The 20,823-nt window shown below is 42.7% G+C and overlaps 1 protein-coding gene across 1 annotated transcript in view; it reads right to left on the minus strand.

The window, feature by feature from the left end:
- ALPK2 (alpha kinase 2) overlaps nucleotides 1-20,823 on the minus strand; it is a 151,407-nt gene that overhangs the window by 66,359 nt on the left and 64,225 nt on the right. Inside the window, exon 3 of the mRNA XM_040421072.1 lies at nucleotides 10,693-12,358. Within this exon, the coding sequence (XP_040277006.1) occupies nucleotides 10,693-12,358 (1,666 nt within the window). The remainder of the gene's footprint in view (nucleotides 1-10,692; nucleotides 12,359-20,823) is intronic.

The raw sequence follows: 20,823 nt of genomic DNA on the forward strand, positions 1-20,823 counted from the left end.
GGCGGAAGGAGGGGTTTTAAATATGGCGCCCACTCGAACAGCAGAGGCCCAGGGGCTAATGTCTGTGATTGGCGTTAACGCTAAAATGCAGAAAATCGCTTGGACAGAAACCTCCGCCTGCTGTGGTTTGTGTCCGGCCAATTCCCGACATTCTCTGCCGGATCACAATGCCAGAGATGTGAAACTAGCCTAACACTTTAGATACTGTGGTTACATTTGACAATAGCATCTAAGAGCGGAAAAAAAACTGAAGAGTGCACTTCCGGGTCAGGAACGGCTCCCCCATGCAGTGATCGGGGGAGCCGTTCCGTCACTCGGATACTCTGGGTCTCTCTGAAGAAACCCAGCATATCAAAGTTGTAGTTCCTATGGAGGCCTGCAGTTTGCAGGGCTCCATAGGATAACCGCTAATGGAGCTTAGATTGTAGTTTTGTTGAACTACAATGTAAGTTAAATGCATATTCTAGCCCCCTATGGAGGCCAAAAAAAGTTTTAAAAAAAAAGTTAAAGGAAACTTTTAAAAATATTTTAAAATATATAAAAATTTAAATTGCCCTCCTTTCCCCAGGATTAAAATAAAAATAAATAAACAATAAAAAAACATAAAGATCATGGGTGTTGTCGACAGCCTAAATGCCTGAACTATTAAAATATAAAAATATTTATCCCATAAGGCAAAAAAAATATTAAAATGGCTGATTCGCCATATTTTCATCTCTTCACTTACACAAAGAAATTGAATAAAATGTGATAAAAAAAGTCACACTTCAGATCGTCCAGCAAAAAAGGAGCCCTCACACAGCTCAGTAGACATAACTAGAAAAAAGTTATGGGAGTCAAAATATGGCAGGAAAAGAAATTTTTATTTTTTTTAAGTTTTTATATAAATATATAAATGTTGTATTGTTGTAATTGTACTAACTCAGAGAATGAAGAGCACAGGTCAGATTTACCACATAGGGAATGCCATAGAGAATTGCATTTTTTTCCATTTCCACCCCATTTGGATTTTTTTTTCCAAATTTCCACTACATCGTATGCAATATTAAATGGTGCCATTAGATAGTTCTAAAAAACAAGCCCTCGTGTGGCTACGTGACAGGAAAAATAAAAAAAAAGGTATGGCTCCTGGAAGGCAGGAAGTGAAAAATGAAAACGCAGATTTGCACATTCTCTGCGTATAAAAAATGCAGCATGTTCAGTTGCTAAACCTGCAACCTAATCTGCAGCAAAATCTGCCTGTGACACATGCCGATCTTGCTGTGCATTTGCTGTGAGACCCTTGGCAGAAAAGTTTTGCCACTTAGTGTAACTGTTCTCTGAATTCCCAAAATGCTTTGCTTGCTGCTAAAAGGAAACCATCAGAATTCTGCATTTCGTGTAATGTCATTTTTTTAATACACTTCAGTACTTCGTACTTGTAATGTAGTGTTTCAGGATAAGTTTTTTTTTTGCATTTAGATGAAAAAATATATATAATTCAGTCACTGGCAGCAAGCAGGGATGTTAGAAATGGGCAGCACAGTGGCTCAGTGGTGCCTTGCAGCGCTGGGGTCCTGGGTTTGAATCTGACCAAGGACAACATCTGCATGGAGTTTGTATGTTCTCCCTGTGTCTGTGTGGGTTTCCTCCGGGGTCTCTGGTTTCCCCCCACAATCCACAGACTTAGGCCTCATGCACACGGCCGTTGTTTGGGTCCGCATCCCAGCTGCCGTTTTTGCGGCTCTGATGCGTTCCCATTCACTTCAATGGGGCCGCAAAAGATGCGGACAGCACTCCGTGTGCTGTCCGCATCTGTTGCACCGTTCCGTGGCCCCGCAGAAAAAATATAGCATGTCCTATTCTTGTCCGTTTTGCGGACAAGAATAGGCATGTCTACAATGGGCCGCCCGTTCCGTTCCGCAAATTGCGGAAGGCACACGGGCGGCTTCCGTATTTTGCGGATCCGCGGTTTGCGGACTGCAAAAAACGGCACGGTCGCCGGCATGTAGCCATACTGATAGGGAACTCTGATTGTGAGCCCCATTGGGGACAGTGTGATGATAATATCTGTAAAGTGCTGCGGAATATAATAGCGCTATATACAGTCAGGTCCATAAATATTGGGACATGGACACAAATCAAAATTTTTTGGCTATATACACCACCACAATGGATTTGAAATGAAACGAACAAGATGTGCTTTACCTGCAGACTGTCAGCTTTAATTTGAGGGTATTTACATCCAAATCAGATGAACGGTGCAGGAATTACAACAGTTTGCATATGTGCCTCCCACTTGTTAAGGGTCCAAAAGTAATGGGACAGAATAATCATAAATCAAACTTTCGCTTTTTAATCCTTGGTTACAAATCCTTTGCAGTCAATTACAGCCTGAAGTCTGGAACGCATAGACATCGCCAGACGCTGGGTTCCATCCCTGGTGATGCTCTGCCAGGCCTCTACTGCAACTGTCTTCAGTTCCTGCTTGTTCTTGGGGCATTTTCCCTTCAGTTTTGTCTTCAGCAAGTGAAATGCTCAACCGGATTCAGGTCAGGTGATTGACTTGGCCATTGCATAACATTCTACTTCTTTCCCTTAAAAAACTCTTTGGTTGCTTTTGCAGTATGCTTTGGGTCATTGTCAATCTGCACTGTGAAGCGCCATCCAATGAGTTCTGAAGCATTTGGCTGAATATGAGCAGATAATATTGCCCGAAACACTTCAGAATTCATCCCGCTGCTTTTGTCAGCAGTCACATCATCAATAAATACAAGAGAACCAGTTCCATTGGCAGCCATACATGCCCACGCCATGACACTACCACCACCATGCTTCACTGATGAGGTGGTATGCTTAGGATCATGAGCAGTTCCTTTCCTTCTCCATACTCTTCTCTTCCCATCACTCTGGTACAAGTTGATCTTGGTCTCATCTGTCCATAGGATGTTGTTCCAGAACTGTGAAGGCTTTTTTAGATGTCGTTCGGCAAACTCTAATCTGGCCTTCCTGTTTTTGAGGCTCACCAATGGTTTACATCTTGTGGTGAACCCTCTGTATTCACTCTGGTGAAGTCTTCTGTTGATTGTTGACTTTGACACACATACACCTACCTCCTGGAGAGTGTTCTTGATCTGGCCAACTGTTGTGAAGGGTGTTTTCTTCACCAGGGAAAGAATTCTTCGGTCATCCACCACAGTTGTTTTCCGTGGTCTTCTGTTTTTTTTGGTGTTGCTGAGCTCACCGGTGCGTTCCTTCTTTTTAAGAATGTTCCAAACAGTTGTTTTGGCAATGCCTAATGTTTTTGCTATCTCTCTGATGGGTTTGTTGTGTTTTTTCAGCCTAATGATGGCTTGCTTCACTGATAGTGACAGCTCTTTGGATCTCATCTTGAGAGTTGACAGCAACAGATTCCAAATACAAATAGCAGCAGGTGGCAGCAAACACGGCAGAGCTATATTTAGATACAATGGAACCTTCCATTCCATTCTACCCCCCCCCCCCTCTGGAGAGAGGTGGGCGAGTTCTACTTCCTGCAGGAAGGGTGGGGACCAGTTGCAGTCTAGCTTACCCCCTGCTAGGGTGTGCAGGGGCATGTCTCTTCTGGATGTGCCCACGCTAGCCAGGGCACCTTAAGCTCTGATGGCCATGGAGGCCAAAGCATAAAGCCTCAGGAGCCAGGAGGAAAGTTCCCTGGCATAACCTAGAGTCAGACTACAAAGTGAAGTGCAGCATACAGAAGAAGCTGACTTAGGCTACATTCACATCTGCGTTTTCAATTCCGCTATTGAGATCCGTCATAAGATCTCAATAGGGGAAGAAAACGCTTCAGTTTTGTCCCCATTCATTGTCAATGGGGTCAAAACTGAACTGAATGAAGCAGAATGCACCAAAACTCGTTCTGTTTGGTTACGTCCCCATCACGGACAGGAACATGCTGCAAGCAGCGTTATTCTGTCTGCGATGTGGTGACACAATAGAAAACGGATCCGTCACCCATTGACTTTCAATGGTGTTCATGACGGATCCGTCATGGCTATAGAAGACATAATACAACCGGATCCGTTCATGACAGATGCATGCGGTTGTATTATTGTAACGGAAGCGTTTTTGCAGATCCATGACGGATCCGCAAAAAAACACTAATGTGAAAGTAGCCTTATACAGCTAGCCTGTCAGTACAGAAGAGAGTCAGAGAGAAACAGATATAGCAGAGTGGACTTTGCCTGCCAGTTTCATGCTAAAGCCTGCTGGAACCAAGACAAAGCCTGTAAACCGTTTTGGAGAATGTTTATTCAAAGTAAAGCTGCCATTGAACTTCATCTCAAGGTCTGGACTCAAGTTATTCTTTTATCCCTCAATTATTCCCCGTATTTATTGTTTTGCAGCCAAAGCCTGGGTTCCAGCCGTATCCAGGTAGGAGCACCGTGACACACATAAAGAGGCATTTTAGGCCGCAACATACCACTCGGCATTTCCTACACCTGGGACGTGCGACACATAGAGGGCCCTAGGGGAGGCGCCTGCTGCAAACGCATTTCGGGAGCTCAGGACCCCTTTTCAAGTCTAGAACAATTTAAAACAAAAAAGACGAAGACATCCATATATGCATACAAAAACATTTCAGTCTGTCAGAAGATAAGGTGGTAAGGCGTGCGGGTAAGTAGGACACCACCTTACTGGAAGGCGCTAGGAGTATTAAAAAATCTATTTATATAATCCTGTTTAATAATTAGTGAAAAAGAAAACTGATAAAAGACCAAGAGCAGACTATTGAACTATTGGATCATAGATTTTGGGGAGATCTTTTGCATTCTTATTATCATTAAAGGAGTTGACCAAAGCTGTAACCGCCCGCGCACACACACACATAATGCCCGGGCATTTGGGAGGGGGGGTTACAGCTTTGGATAACCCCTTTAATGATAAGAATGTAAAAGATCTCCCCAAAATCCATGATAACTAATACGTGAGGGGTCAGTTAATGACTATTAGATAACAATTAGAGATGAGCGAAGTTATGAAAAATTCAATTCAGCAGCTTCGCCAACTTTCACAAAGAAATTCGATTTGTGACGCATTTCTTTATATGTAGCAGGCGCAATGACAGGGAACGGCGATCGTGCCACCCCCGTCATTGAACCCCTCAGATGCCGCGTCATCAAGTCACTGTGACGGCCTCTCCGTGATTAAATGGATGAGGAACGCGGCATCTGAGGAGTGTGTCACAAATCGAATTTCTTTTTGAAATTTTGCAAAGCTGCCGAATCGAATTCTTCATAATTCACTAATCACTAATTGTTATCTACTAGTCATTAACTGATCCCTCATGTATTACTGATCATGGATTTTGGGGAGATCTTTTACATTCTTATTACAGCTTTGGATAACCCCTTTAAGTTCAATAGTCCGCTCTTAGTCTTTTATCAGTTTTCTTTTTCACAAATTAATTAAACTGGATTATATAAATAGATTTTTTTTTATACTCCTAGCACCTTCCAGTAAGGTGGTGTCCTACTTTCCTGCACGCCTTACCGTCTGACATAGATTTAAATGTTTTTTGTACACATATATGTATATCTTTAAATCTTCAAATTGTACCAGACTTGAAAAAGGGCTCCTGAGCTCCCGAAACGCGTTGTCAATGTGAAAATACTTCACACAGGTCTTACAGTCTATAACGACATTGGTCGCGGAGTTGCGCCTGCCAGCTATCACCCTAAAGTGAGACTCAAGTAGCCCATCCATTCTCTTCCGGTGGTTTCGGAAAGTGGCGGAAAACAATGCCAGGTCTATTACTCTTGTTTTAGCCTATGGTAGATTCAACGAGACGCCCACCTTGTCAATTTGGCGCATGCTACACTGGGAGATACTGGTTTACCTGTTGCGTGGTGCTCCGGTGTTAATAAATATCCCTAAATGGGCTTCATTTATCAACCACGTCGCTGCTGAGGTCGGGGAATGGCTTCAGTGGTGCATGTGACAATGGGTGAGATGTCACTCTTCTGGTCCACAGGGTAGAGATAGCAGCAGGGATGGGACTCTCTGTGCTGTAATGGAGTGCTGGGGTCTAGGTAAGTGGCTTTTTATTCTTTAGGTTAAGCACTTTCAGGCCCATAAGTAAAATTGCTGTAGGGGTCAGACAACCCCTTGAAGTTTATATATTTATGTTGATCAGCTATCCTTAGGATAAACTACCAATATCACATCAGTTGTGACCTGACTACGGGCACCTTTGATGATCATCTGATGCAGAGAACACAGTGCACAGCTCCGTACATCGTGTAGTAGTCATGCTCGGTTACTGCCGCGCTCTCCCTATTCACTTATATTGGACTGGTCTGTGGTAACCAGGCATGACTACTACGCAGTATACGGAGATGTGCCTGGTTACAGTAAGCTGATTGGCAAGTACCAGCAGTCAGGCTTCCATCAATCTGATACTAGTGATAACCTATCCTAAGGATAGATCATCAATATGAAAATCCTGGAAAAGCCTGTCTAATTCCCGTGTCTTATTGTTTGCTCCACCGTCTGAAAACTTTAACAGCTGATGGTTTTTGCCAAATTCTTGAATGCCCATGGGCCACTTTTAAGAATTTATCGGAACATCTGAACAAAAAAATGGTTCTGTTTTATATACAGTACAGACCAAAAGTTTGGACACACCTTCTCATTCAAAGAGTTTTCTTTATTTTCATGACTATGAAGGCATCAAAACTATGAATTAACACATGTGGAATTATATACATAACAAACAAGTGTGAAACAACTGAAAATATGTCATATTCTAGGTTCTTCAAAGTAGCCACCTTTTGCTTTGATTACTGCTTTGCACGCTCTTGGCATTCTCTTGATGAGCTTCAAGAGGTAGTCCCCTGAAATGGTTTTCACTTCACAGGTGTGCCCTGTCAGGTTTAATAAGTGGGATTTCTTGCCTTATAAATGGGGTTGGGACCATCAGTTGCGTTGAGGAGAAGTCAGGTGGATACACAGCTGATAGTCCTACTGAATAGACTGTTAGAATTTGTAATATGGCAAGAAAAAAGCAGCTAAGTAAAGAAAAACGAGTGGCCATCATTACTTTAAGAAATGAAGGTCAGTCAGTCAGCCGAAAAATTAGGAAAACTTTGAAAGTAAGGGCTATTTGACCATGAAGGAGATGACCTGGCCTCCAAAGTCACCGGACCTGAACCCAATCGAGATGGTTTGGGGTGAGCTGGACCGCAGAGTGAAGGCAAAAGGGCCAACAAGTGCTAAGCATCTCTGGGAACTCCTTCAAGACTGTTGGAAGACCATTTCAGGGGACTACCTCTTGAAGCTTATCAAGAGAATGCCTAGAGTGTGCAAAGCAGTAATCAAAGCAAAAGGTAGCTACTTTGAAGAACCTAGAATATGACATATTTTCAGTTGTTTCACATTTGTTTGTTATGTATATAATTCCACATGTGTTAATTCATAGTTTTGATGCCTTCATAGTCATGAAAATAAAGAAGACTCTTTGAATGAGAAGGTGTGTCCAAACTTTTGGTCTGTACTGTACATTTAGCACAAAGTTTTTCTCTTGCACCCCAATTTTTACGATTATGCCATCCTGGCCGGATCAATCATTAGTAGAAAGAGACGCCTTTTGTGGAAAGTGGAGGCCCATGCAGCTAACCTTACATCTTGAAGCATCTTCTCTAGGACTGCTGGAGTGGAGTCTTGTTTCATAATATGTCATAAAGCTATTGCTGTCTTGTGCATGACTTGTTGGTCAGGTGTTCCTCCCTAACTCACTGCCATGACACATCATGGAATGGAACCTGATGTACCTGCCAGAATGCCAAATTCTCCATCTTGTTTGTCCTTTCAAAGTTATTACAATGACCTTTGTGGAGCGTTCACACCAGGGCTGGCCTTAAGTAGGATGGTGCCTTCAGCAGTACCTTCAGTGGCAGACTGGCAACTTAAGGTGGCCCTAAAGTACTAAAGTTCTGTAAGGTAGTGAGCTCCATATGGTGTTTCATACATGTAGCCCTAGGCGTCCAGATGTACTTTATGCATCAGAGCCAAGTCATCCCACCAGCAGTTTAGGGGTCAAAGGGGTTCTCTGGACTAGATATTGATAGCCTATCCTCAGATTGTTGGGGGTCCAACTCCTGACACCCCTGCCGATCAGCCGTTCTGTTTCTTTTAGAGAAGTCTATAGAAAAAAACTACTGAAAAAACACCTAGCGCATGCAACATATAAAAAAACACTACTGACCCAATAAACTCACCAAAAGTGAAAACGCTCTGCACTGCTTGTAGTGTGTTTCATATATCACTACCAACTTAAATCTAATACATAGCAGCGGCATTAAAAAACCAAAACCAAAACACAAAAGGTACAAATATACTTTGTGTGAAACCAACTATTGATAGTGGCACATTATTAAGACCGGCGTCTAAATAAAGCTCCTGCGCTGGCGGTGGTTCCGCTGAAGTTATGAAGAGGCTCCGGCCTCTCCAAAACTTTGACGCATCCAGCGCCAGTTCTAAATGTAAGAGAGCTTCCATGCTATCTTACATTTAGACCTTTTTCTACGCCTGAAACAGGTGTAGAAAATGGTAAATGAGACGGGCCTGCCAGCACCACCCCTTCCCCGCTCACACCCTGCCTACATTTGTAGACCTGGCGTGAGCGGGAAAAAGTCGCAGATTGCGTCGCAACTAAACTTTGCCCCGCAATCTGCGCCTAATTGGGCATATTTCAGCATCATAAATGACCACCATAGTTTTGTGTTTTGTGCATTTGTGTGGTGCTTCTTAGGCGTTTTTTTTTTAGGTGTTTTCGCCCATATAGTGTCTTTCAGCACCTGATGTTCTTTCACGTTTTTTTTTTTGCATGTCTTGAATTTTTTCTAATAGAAAGCATGTACCTCCCTCTGATGTCACTTCCTCTGTAGAACTGTATGTGGAAAATACATTGGAACAGAAAACACCATAAAAAAATTCCAGATGGTCTTTTAAAGCAGGTTAAAAAAAAAACAATAAAACAATGGAAGACTATGGGGGAAAAGCCAGAGCCAGAACGTGCAGTGATTTAAAAAAAACAAAAAAAACACCATTTATCAAAAAAAATGCACTTCAAAGGTGAAAAAAACTCCATACATTTCCACGTAACACCTAGAGCATTTTTTTTTTGCAGACAGTAAAAAAAAACTAAAAAAAAAACTCAAAAGCTCTAAAAAATCCTATATGTGAGACCAGCCTAAAAGTGTATTCACAAGGCGTGGTAGTTTTTCAAAACCACACACCCCCCAAGAAATTCATGACTTTTTTACTGTAGTTTCAGAGAGCAGAAAATTGCAGGTAAAACGCATGCATTTTTTGTGGACTAAATGCTGCGCAACCGCACTGTGTGAATACACCCTACGTCTCAAACGGCTGCTCTAGTGTCATTCCTAATGTTTGAAAAACATAAAAGTTTACTCCTAGGGTCCTCTTACAGGGGCCAATGCTGGGAAGTAAATGAGCATCAATTGATGATATACAAGTCAGTTGGTGCTCGTTTAAAGTACCTATTATATGGCCCAATGCAAAGTGAAAGAGAGATGAATGATCATTATTACGATCATTCATTCCCATTCAGCTTGCATATTGTCGGCAGCACATCCCTATTTAAATAGGGCCTTGTGCTGCTGACAAATCATCATTTTGGGAGCCTCATGAATGATGTGATCACCCATGTATGTAATTGGATTGTGTCATGTTTACACGGGACAATGATTGGAAACAAGCCAAGGCCGATAATTGGCCCCATCCTCGGCCTCTGTAATAGGGCCCTTAGTCTATGGTAACCTATCTCTTCTCTATCTAATGTTCTGGATGAGCAAGAGAAAACTCCAGAGACTACAAGGACAGGGTTTCATATTACTTTTTGGTTGCAGGTCTGAAAATAGCATCCATACATATGTGTATACACTTGGTGGCGGTTTTGCTTTAAGGTTATGTAGCAGTAGAGATCATCTGTGTACGATACATACGGCATGCAGCAATAATCTATCTGAAGGGTGATTCACTGGGGAAACCATGCCTGATCTGCTATAGTAACATGATTATACGAGATTAGAAATATACGCCTGCTTTTTCCCAGAAACAGCGCCGCTCCGGACTGCTGTGAAGGATCGTGTCGCTATAATCGTGTTACGACAATTCACAGGACACAATGTATCTCTGCAGAAAAAACACTTTTCCACAACGTATTAACAACATTCCTCCGTTTTCTATATACTATGCGGTAAATCCTCGTAACTACTTTACAGATTTCTCATCACATGATGTTCTATTCGGACACAAAGCTAAATCCAGAGATTTCTACAGGTTTCCTGTTACCAGAGAGCAATGAATGGTGGGAGCTCAGATCATAGTTACACAGCTGTCTGGTCAATTTCAAAAGAGGAACGGGCAGAAGTTTTTACTTTTGCTTTGGGTATCCATAAAAACCAATGGCTGTAGATCTCTCAACCCTTCCATAGCTTTCATAGTTTTCAAAACAGTCAAGTAGAAGCTGACCAACCACACATAATATATATAATATTAAAATGGCTATGTATCTTGTAGGGTTGTCCCTCAGGCTAACCTAGATCCTTCAATGTATTCTTCTTCACTTCAGGTACAAGTCTACATCTGTCACTTCTTTTCTGAACCAAATATACAGACATGTATACAGAGTGTAATTTTTCTCACCTTTTTTGATGTCTTTGGCCACTGTTCCCTCAATGCTATTTACCCTTTTGAGCCTCTTCTCCTCATCAGGGTTGAAGACCTCATTGACATCCAATGTCTCCGCTTCCTTATTCGAGTCCTTGATTGGTTCTTTCCCACTGGATTTAAATTTTTTCTTTACCATTTTGTTCTCTGTGCTCTTTTCCAGCAGGTTTGTAGAGCCCATTAAATGTGTCGAGCAGCTGACTCCTCTATTAGTCTGGTCAAGGGTGCTCGTGTGAGCTTGACCAGACCCACCACCAACACCTCCTCCACCTGCTCCTCCTCCTGCTCTAATTGTATGAGGGTCTCTGTGCACTTGTGACAGCTCATTAGAATTTGGAATGTAATCCTTGACATGCAGCGAATGTACTTTTTTCATTTCAGTTTTATTATTGTCCTTGCCAGCCATGGTCTTCACGAGGCTTTTAGCCTTTTGAACACAACCACCCAAGGGTCTTTTGACAACATCTCCTTGGAAATTTTCCTTAGAAATATGATTACTCATTTCACAATCCCCTTTAATGAAGTTATGGACAGAAGACTGCTGGTTGGCTTCCTTTATGATATTAATTTCATCCTTGACTTTGTGACCCAACACGTTTTGATCTCCCGTAATTCCAGAAGCTCCTTTGATGTCTTCTACAGTTGTATTATTTTTGAGAATCAAATCATTGAATTGTTCTTTAGGACTCCTGTGCGTTGTGGGATCATTTAAGACAAACATTTTATCCAAGTCCAATTCATTTTCTCCTGTTAAAGGGTGACCTATCATCGAATTTCTGGTGGGATCAACTAAATGAGGGCTGCCGATAATTTGAAGGATTTCACTTTCTTGTGGATTGTCAGTGGAATCATCTTTTTTCTTACAAAAATTACAGTTCTCTAAAAATGGAGATTCAAGAACCACAGTTTGTAGTCCAATGTCCATAATTTCTAATGTGACATCCTCCTCTGGTGATCCATCATCGATAATATGCGCACCAAAAATAACAGCTGGGGACCCAACATCCTCAAAGAGTGATGCACAATTCACAATTTGCGCTCCAATAATCACAGTTTCTGAAACAATATCCAAAATTTGGGAAGCCTCATCTCCACTCTGTGATCCACAATCAACTTTGGATCTATTGAGTTCAAGTTGTGATGCATTATCTATTATTTGTGGTCCACTGTCCACAATTTGTGACTCATTTTCCACAATTTTTGACTCACAATGTGATCTGTTTTTTAAAATTTCTGAGGAATTTTCCTCAAGTTGTAATTTATTTTCTGGAATTTGTGCATCATCGTCAAAAGTTTGAAACTCATTTTGCACCATTTGTGATCCCTTATCTATAACTGCATGTTCACTATCCTTAATCTCTAAAATGGTGTCTGTTGTTTCAAGTCCACCATTCACAGTTTGGGACCTATAACCGACATTTCCATTTTCTGGACAGTATTCAGAAGATACAAGCGCTTTGGTTGCCTCATTGCCTTCACTGATATCACTAGTATACTTGATGACATCTTCAGATTCTGAAAGGCAAATTTTGGTCTCTTCTAATTGCTGAGTTTCTTCATTTACCTCGGTCTTTGGGCTTTTTTTAGCTAGATGGACACAACTTTCAGGAGGTCGGATGTTTTCTTTCAAAAAATGTATTAACTAATAGGTAAAAAAGAAAAAGAAAAATATATATTAGCACATAATCCGTTGTCACACATTGTTACATATAGCTAATGGCATGGGATCAGTGATTGCAGTTGATGCCAATCCACACTACGGTAAGTGGTGAAAAAGAGACTGCTTTAGGGTGGGTTCATATGTAGGTTTTTGCCGTTGACTTTTTTTTGTAGTAAAACAGCAGCTCCAGATATTAGCTGAAGGTCTATGGGAAATATGACTTGCAGGACACACAGGTGCTTCTTTGGTCCTGCCATTTTTTCTATAGGGGTTATGTCATGATTAATGTAAAAAAATAAAAATCTGACATCATATAGTACATGATGGTCTTTTTTTTTTTTTTAACAAGGCTAGCCAGCCCTGTACCGCACATGGATCCAGAGTTCTCCCCATTCCTTACCCCGATTGCCCTAGCAGATTTAATTCAAACTGGCAGCTCAGAGGGCATGTCCTTTCTCAGGGTGCATGTCCTTTCTCAGGGGTTGTGCCCTTTCTGTTACAGCTCTCTCCCTACCACAGCTCAGGGGGTATCTATGTCCTTTCTGCTGCAACTCTCTTCCTATCACAGCTCAGGGTGTGTCCCTTCTGCTGCATCTCTCTACCTATCACAGCTCAGGAAGCATGTCCTTTCTGCTGCAGCTCTTTCCCCATCACAGCTCAGGGGTTGTGTCCGTTCTGTTGCAGATCTCTATCACAGCTCAGGGGCAGTGTCCTGTCCGCTATAACTCAATGGTGTTCTTTTAAAATGGCGGCATGCTCTGCATGAAAACTTCCTTTATACATAGTTTGGAGGTGCTGGTCTAACTAGCTATTGCATTGTACATTTGGGACAATGGCTGCCCCTTTTGGATCGTTCACTCCCGCCCATCTGCCTAGTATTTTTAATCAGAGTAAAATATAGCTGGATTGTACATTGCCCAGAATTTTGTAGACTTAAGCCCAGGAGAGGCAAGTCAAAGGGTTAATTAATACTGAGAGACCTTTGGGACTTTCTAGCTAGTAATGAGAAGCTGGTAATTTTTCACAGCTACCATAAGGTTTAAAGCATGTTTTGGGGGGAAAAAGCCAGACCTATTTACCACCAAAACCAGACAGACTGACCTTTTGAATGCCAGGTGCTGCTATGTTATTATTTTTGAAGACTTGTTTTTGTCTGGAGAAATTGTCATTGAGTATTATTGAAGCTCTAATGCAAGTCTATGAGAGACGGGAGTTGTAACATTGTATTTGTTTGGGCTGAGTTTCTCTACTCCACTGCTCCCACTAGAAGCTTCTAGTTCAGCCAGAAACTGTATATAAGGAGAGCAGTTAGAGCCCCTAGTGTGCTGCAGTTAGGAATCAGTCAACACCAATAAATGACTCACAGAGGTGAGTTCCCGTGCCAAACCTGCACGCAAAGTCAAACACCAAAGAAGGGAAAAGGCTAGCACAAATAAATAAATATAAACTTTATTGAAGTCTCAACACAAGACAAAATATGAGGCTTTACGTGAAACGTGCATTGGGGTATCCGGTTCACCACTCAGGTACTCATGTCATGGCTCCATTGTGGTTAGCTCAGTATTTGTGATCCATGTACTATGTATGTTTGCACCTTGCACTTTATACTCTTTGTACTGTTTTCGATCTCCATCCTATTTTGTTAGCCGGGCTTGGCCTCATTTTTTAGATAACCGGTTCATGTCATTTATATATTATGCTATCTACATGATTTCATTAGTCTGGATATTTATATGTATATGCGTATAGACTAGTGGTGCCGTATTTCTTCTTGTGTGCTCTATACCCACCACAGCACTGTCTTTTATCTGTATTTTATCATATTTTGTCTCGTGTTGAGACTTCAATAAAGTTTATATTTATTTATTTGTGCTAGCCTTTTCCCTTCTTTGGTCTTTGAGTTAGGAATCAGTGCTTAGAAGAGTCTCTGCCGGACTACATGAGCGACCAGAAGAAGACTCTGAGATGGGGATGCTGAGCCACAGACCATAGTCACCAGCTGTCTGACCAAGGAGCCAACCAGACTACTGAGCAACAGACCGTGGGCCTCCAACTTCTGGCCAGGGTATCAGCCCCCTGAGAGAGAGAGAGAAAGAGAGGGACAGCTAGCTCAGGACCTTTCCTCAGCATCAAGCCCTACTTCTACTATGCAGGAGACTGGAGAAGACAGCCCAGTGCTTTGCCTGTATTGTTTTGCACCTAAATTTCACCAGTAAAGAAGCCCACTGGTTCCTTGCAGACCCTGACTCTCTGGACTTATTTCCCATTGGGGTGCACCACGCCTTACCATCTCCTCCAGAGAGCAGCAAAACATGGTGACACCTCGATGGTGTCCAGGGGATCCAACATAGCTTTAGGGCCACCCCAAACCCAGCCACTGCAATAGTGTAGGTCCCATCTGGTGGGAAAACACCTGAAAAAACAGCGAGAGCCCCAGCAGGCTACATTTAAAGAAAAAGCCAGAAAGACAAAAAATGGCACATATTGAACAAAAAAATAAATAATGAAACAAAATGTTTTGCATTTTATATTTCCCATATACCTTCAGCTAATATCTGGAGCTGGTGTTTTCCTGCAAAAAAAGCATCAAAAACTGCAGAAAAACGCTAACTAAAACCTACATGTGAACCCACCCTAAGTCCTCTTGCACACGAATGTGTGCGCCCCGTGGCCATGCTGCGGCGTGCAATTTGCGGGCTGCAATGCATGAACACCAACCGTGGGGCAGCCGCAGCGGATCGCGAACCCATTCACTTTAATAGGTCCGCGATCCGCCCGTTCTGCAAAAAGATAGGACATGTTCTATCTCTTTGCGGAACGGAAGTACGAGACAAAACCCCACGGAAGCACTCCGTAGTGCTTCCGTAAGGTTCCGTTCCGCGTCTCTGGATTTGCGGAAAGTGAATGGGTCCGCATCTGTGATGCGGAATGCCTATGGAACAGCGCCCGTGTATTGCGGATCCGCAAATGCGGTCCGCAATACGGCCACGGAGCGCACACATTCGTGTGAAAGAGGCCTGAAGGAAATGTCCATTTTTGGTCAAACATAGCATTTCACAAGCAGATAAAATGAACGGATATAAGTTACTGGAAATTCGTAAATAGTGGATGTTATTGATTTCATGGAAAATCACATAAATCATAAATAAATCACATTAGAGACCCATTTGGACAATCCATCTTTGCTAAAAGGATTTCCTGTTGAAAGCCTGATCCCAGGATCTCCTATTGTGGGGACCCCAGTCATCAGATATAGGCCTCATGCACACGACCATTCCGTTTTTTTGTGGTCCGCAAACCGCGGATCCGCAAAAAACGGAAGCCGCCCGTGTGTCTTCCGCAATTTGCGGAACGCAATGGGCAGCCCATTGTAGAAATGCCTATTCTTGTCCGCAAAACGGACAAGAATAGGACATGTTCTATTTTTTTTTGCGTAGCCAGGGAACAGAGCAACGGATGCAGACAGCACACGGAGTGCTGTCCGCATCTTTTGCGGCCCCATTGAAGTGAATGGGTCTGCATCCGAGCCGCAAAAATGGCGGCTTGGATGCGGACCCAAACAACGCCCGTGTGCATGAGGCCATAATCTGCTGCCGCCAAACTTAAAGGGAACCTATCACCATAAAAATGCAGTGCAATCTGCAGGCAGCATGTTATAGAACAGAAACTGAGCAGATTGATGTATAGTTTTATTGAGAAAATATTCAGCAAAACTTGTAATTTATACATTTAACCCCTTCCCGCCCAATGTCATACATATACGGTGCAAGGTGGGTCTGTAAAGATAGTGCTCGCTTGCGAGCGCAGTAGGCACCATAGACGCCAGGTAGGAGCTCAAAAACCTGGAAGCACGCAATTCTGGGCATGCACCAGCTTCCCCTGCCGAGGATCGGCAGAGCAATATAGTGTGTGTGGCAGCCTCAGTCCTCCTGAATGACACAAGGCTGCCACACATAAAATATAAAACAATTTAAAAAATTAAAAAATAAACATCATGGTCGTCCTAGCAGTAATTGACAGCTATCTCTATATACACAGTCTCATGAGGATTTTCTGCTTAGGCTGAGTTCACATTGGTCAGTTATTTGGATCAGTTATTGTTAACCAAAACCAATAGTGAAGCCTACACCGAGAAAAGGTGATTATGAATTGTATCTGTTCAGTGTCTTTGACTCACAATAACTGCCCGAAATAACTGACCAAATAACTGAAATGTGAACTCAGCCTTAGGCCTCATGCACACGACCGTTCCGTTTTTTGCGGTCCGCAAACCGCGGAACCGCAAAAAAAACGGAAGCCGCCCGTGTGCCTTCCGCAATTTGCAGAACGGGCGGCCCATTGTAGAAATGCCTATTCTTGTCTGCAAAACGGACAAGAATAGAACATGTTCTGTTTTTTTTTTGCGGAGCCACGGAACGGAGCAACGGATGCGGACAGCACACGAAGTGCTGTCCGCATCTTTTGCGGCTCCATTGAAGTGAATGGGTCCTCATCCGAGCCGCCAAAATGGCGGCTCGGATGCGGACCCAAACAACGGCCGTGTGCATGAGGCCTTACACATCTGCCATATAGTGACTTGTATGGTTTTGTAGTGTGCGTAGGAGTGAGAATTTCTGATCTCATCTCGGACGTTACCCTTGTTAGCAGAACAGAATTTGGCAGCGCTCAGAGCTGGCATTGTTTCGTATTTTGTTGCATGGACAGCTGAAAGAGGCGCCTAATTTATTAGGAGGTGTACGCCTCTTACTATATTAGATGCACCTAACTCTAGTGGGTAACTTAGTAACACTGGCGTAGGAAATGTAAGCCTTAGGGTCCATTCACACGTCCGTAGAATGGGTCCGGATCCTTTCCGCAACGTTGCGGAACGAATCCGGACCCATTCATTCTCTATGGGGCCGGAAGAGATGCGCATTTCCCGGAGCGTGGCCCCGATCTTCCGGGCCGCGGCTCCCGAAAAAAAAAAAAAAAAACTTGTTCTTTCCTTGTCCTCAATTGCGGACAAGAATATGCAGTTCTATGGGGGTGCCAGCCGGGTGTATTGCGGATCCGCAATACACTACGGATATGTGAATGGACCCTTAGTATACAGTAATCTGCCCTGTGGTGTTTTGTAGATTGTTTTTAGCAGTGTGGCAAAGTGTGACAGAGTGCACGTGTATGGAAAAGTTCAGGGAATAGCTGACGGCCTAGGGAGTGTTTGGCCATCAGCTATCTAAATTGTATGGAGGGGGATGGCACTGCCTAGGGCAGCATAAACTCTAAATATGACCCTTAATACATGTAGTACAGGTACAAAACAGTACAGTACATGTAGAGAACAGTAAAGTACATGTATTACAGGAAGGGAGCAGCGCAGTACATGCAGTACAGGTATAGTGCAGTACAGTGCATGCAGTGTAGGTAAAGAGCAGTACAGCGCACATAATACAGATAGAGGGCAGTACAGTATATCTAGTACAGGTAGAGAGCAGTGCAGTACATGTAGTACAGGTAGAGAGCAGTACAGTACATGTAGTACAGGTAGAGAGCAGTACAGTACATGTAGTACAGGTAGAGAGCAGTACAGTACATGTAGTACAGGTAGAGAGCAGTACAGTATATCTAGTACAGGTAGAGAGCAGTACAGTACATGTAGTACAGGTAGAGAGCAGTGCAGTACATGTAGTACAGGTAGAGAGCAGTACAGTACATGTAGTACAGGTAGAGAGAAGTACAGTACATATAGTACAGGCAGAGAGCTGTACAGTACATGAGGTACAGGTAGAGAGAAGTACAGTACATGTAGTACAGGTACAGAGAAGCACAGTACATGTAGTACAGGAAGAGAGCAGTGCAGTACATGTAGTACAGGTAGAGAGCAGTGCAGTACATGTAGTACAGGTAGAGAGCAGTGCAGTACATGTAGTACAGGCAGAGAGCAGTGCAGTACATGTAGTACAGGCAGAGAGCAGTGCAGTACATGTAGTACAGGTAGAGAGCAGTGCAGTACATGTAGTACAGGTAGAGAGCAGTACAGTACATGTAGTACAGGTAGAGAGCAGTGCAGTACATGTAGTACAGGTAGAGAGCAGTGCAGTACATGTAGTACAGGTAGAGAGCAGTGCAGTACATGTAGTACAGGCAGAGAGCAGTGCAGTACATGTAGTACAGGTAGAGAGCAGTGCAGTACATGTAGTACAGGTAGAGAGCAGTGCAGTACATGTAGTACAGGCAGAGAGCAGTACAGTACATGTAGTACAGGTAGAGAGCAGTGCAGTACATGTAGTACAGGCAGAGAGCAGTACAGTACATGTAGTACAGGTAGAGAGCAGTGCAGTACATGTAGTACAGGTAGAGAGGAGTGCAGTACATGTAGTACAGGTAGAGAGCAGTGCAGTACATGTAGTACAGGTAGAGAGGAGTGCAGTACATGTAGTACAAGTACAGAGCAGTATACTATACGGGTTATGTGGTACAAGTAGAGAGCAGTACATTACATGCAGTATAGGGAGAAAGCAGTACAGTACATGTAGTACAGGTAGAGAGCAGTACAGCACACGTAGTACAGGCAGAGAGCATTTATGTATATGTACATTTAGCTCTTATTACATATGTGGAAATGTACTTATGTGTGAATGCCTGCGTATGAATTTTTCCATATGCACGGAAGTACAGTATGTTGGTATATCTGTATTATTTGCTTCTAGGAGAATTATTATTTTTTTTTTATAAAGATATCAACATATACTGAATTTTCCTTTAAGAACATGATACGTGCGACAACCTTCTGGACAAGTCTGACCGCCCGCAGTCACTGGATATCACATGACACGTCACTGCATAAATCAGTGTTTCCCTTCTCATAAAAACTTTTCCTTGTCATCATCCACAGTTAGTTACACGAGAATGGAAAAATTCCATGACCTTCCAAGAGGATGGTTATTTCTTTATGGCCATGGGGCCTGTAGGGACAGTGATTTCTTGAAACACTAAAAGGGCAACATGTGTTTCAAAAGTATTGAACACCTTTAATTTCCCATTTGCTTTGAGCTCATTCCAGTTTACTTCATGTATGTTGACAAGTTACTTGATAGAATGAATGTCAACTCTGACCATGATACATCCAAGCTTGGCGTATAACAATCTTGTAATGCAAAGTCATTGGACACTTGGGATCATTGCCCATTTATGTTGGATCTCTGCTTGTTAATAGGGCCTCTGTGTCTGGCATTGGGACTCTGTGACTAGCCTTCTTAAGGGGCCACTGAGACTCCTTAGTTGGCTCAGTTATGTGGGATCTACTGCACCTTGGGATCTTTGGCTAGCCTAAATATAGAGTCACACACCTGCATGATCCCCTGAAGACGCTGGTTCACCCAGCGAAACATGTCGGGATGCGGGGTGTCTGAGTGTTAAGTTTTAGACAGTGCTAGCGGGCAAGCTCAAATATACGAGCGGATGTATGATTACACAGGGGGCTGCAGATATAGCCATAATATAGGCTGATAATATCAGCTGATAGGAAACAAAAGGTGTATATAAGTAGCAGTGGTGGTGATGATAACAAGTGGCAACTTAGCAAAGACTATACCACTGACCCCATAGATGAAGGCAGCGATCCTCACCATAGGGGCATACAAATAGCTACACAGGTGACAGTAGTAGGAACACCGAAAAAAAGGCCAAAAACAGGCCAAAAACAACTGTGATACAAAAAATAGTTAATAATATAAACAATAAGACTGAGCCAGCCCGCACCACTGATAATTTTAAACTGTCTATAGAGTGTTGATGTTTATATAGAGATAAGAAATGACAAAGTGTATTAAATGGACCCCCAGATATGGCAGATGGGTTAATGTAGGTTCTGGAAGACTTAGAGTGGTGGATAGAAGACATGTCCTTCAGTCGGTGGTTCTCCATAATTCATTTGCAGCACTCTCAGAATGTAAGGACAACATGGATATGGACTCAAGCATAGAGGGTGAGAAACCATCGACTCCTATGTCTAATGTATGCAACAAAAAAGATAAAGTGAAGTCTCAAAGGAAGCAGCTGTTGCTGGGTGATTCAATCATAAGAAGTGTGGAGCTTAAAGAAAATGGTTTTGTGAGATGTCTCCCTGGGGCTACTGCTAGAAGAGATAGAAGACGTATTATTAATATTGTTAAGCAAGCAAAGCAGGAAGGGGAAGTGGATGTTCTTGTCCATCTAGGGACAAATGACCTGGCTTGCAATGAAGTGTCAGAGGTGAAAAAATCTTTTATCCCACTTGGTAATGACGTACAGGATTTTGCATCCACCATTTCATTTTCTGAAGTTCTGCCTGTGCATTATGTTCAGAATGATAGGCAGAGGCGCATAAAGGAGTTCAACATATGGCTTGGTAAATGGTGTCAAGAGCAAGGATTTGGCTTTGTTTCTCATGATAGCTCTACTTGGAATAGAAAGGAACTGTACAAAAA

The sequence above is a fragment of the Bufo bufo genome, chromosome 2 (assembly GCF_905171765.1).
Source record: "Bufo bufo chromosome 2, aBufBuf1.1, whole genome shotgun sequence".
Taxonomy (NCBI): Eukaryota; Metazoa; Chordata; class Amphibia; order Anura; family Bufonidae; genus Bufo; species Bufo bufo.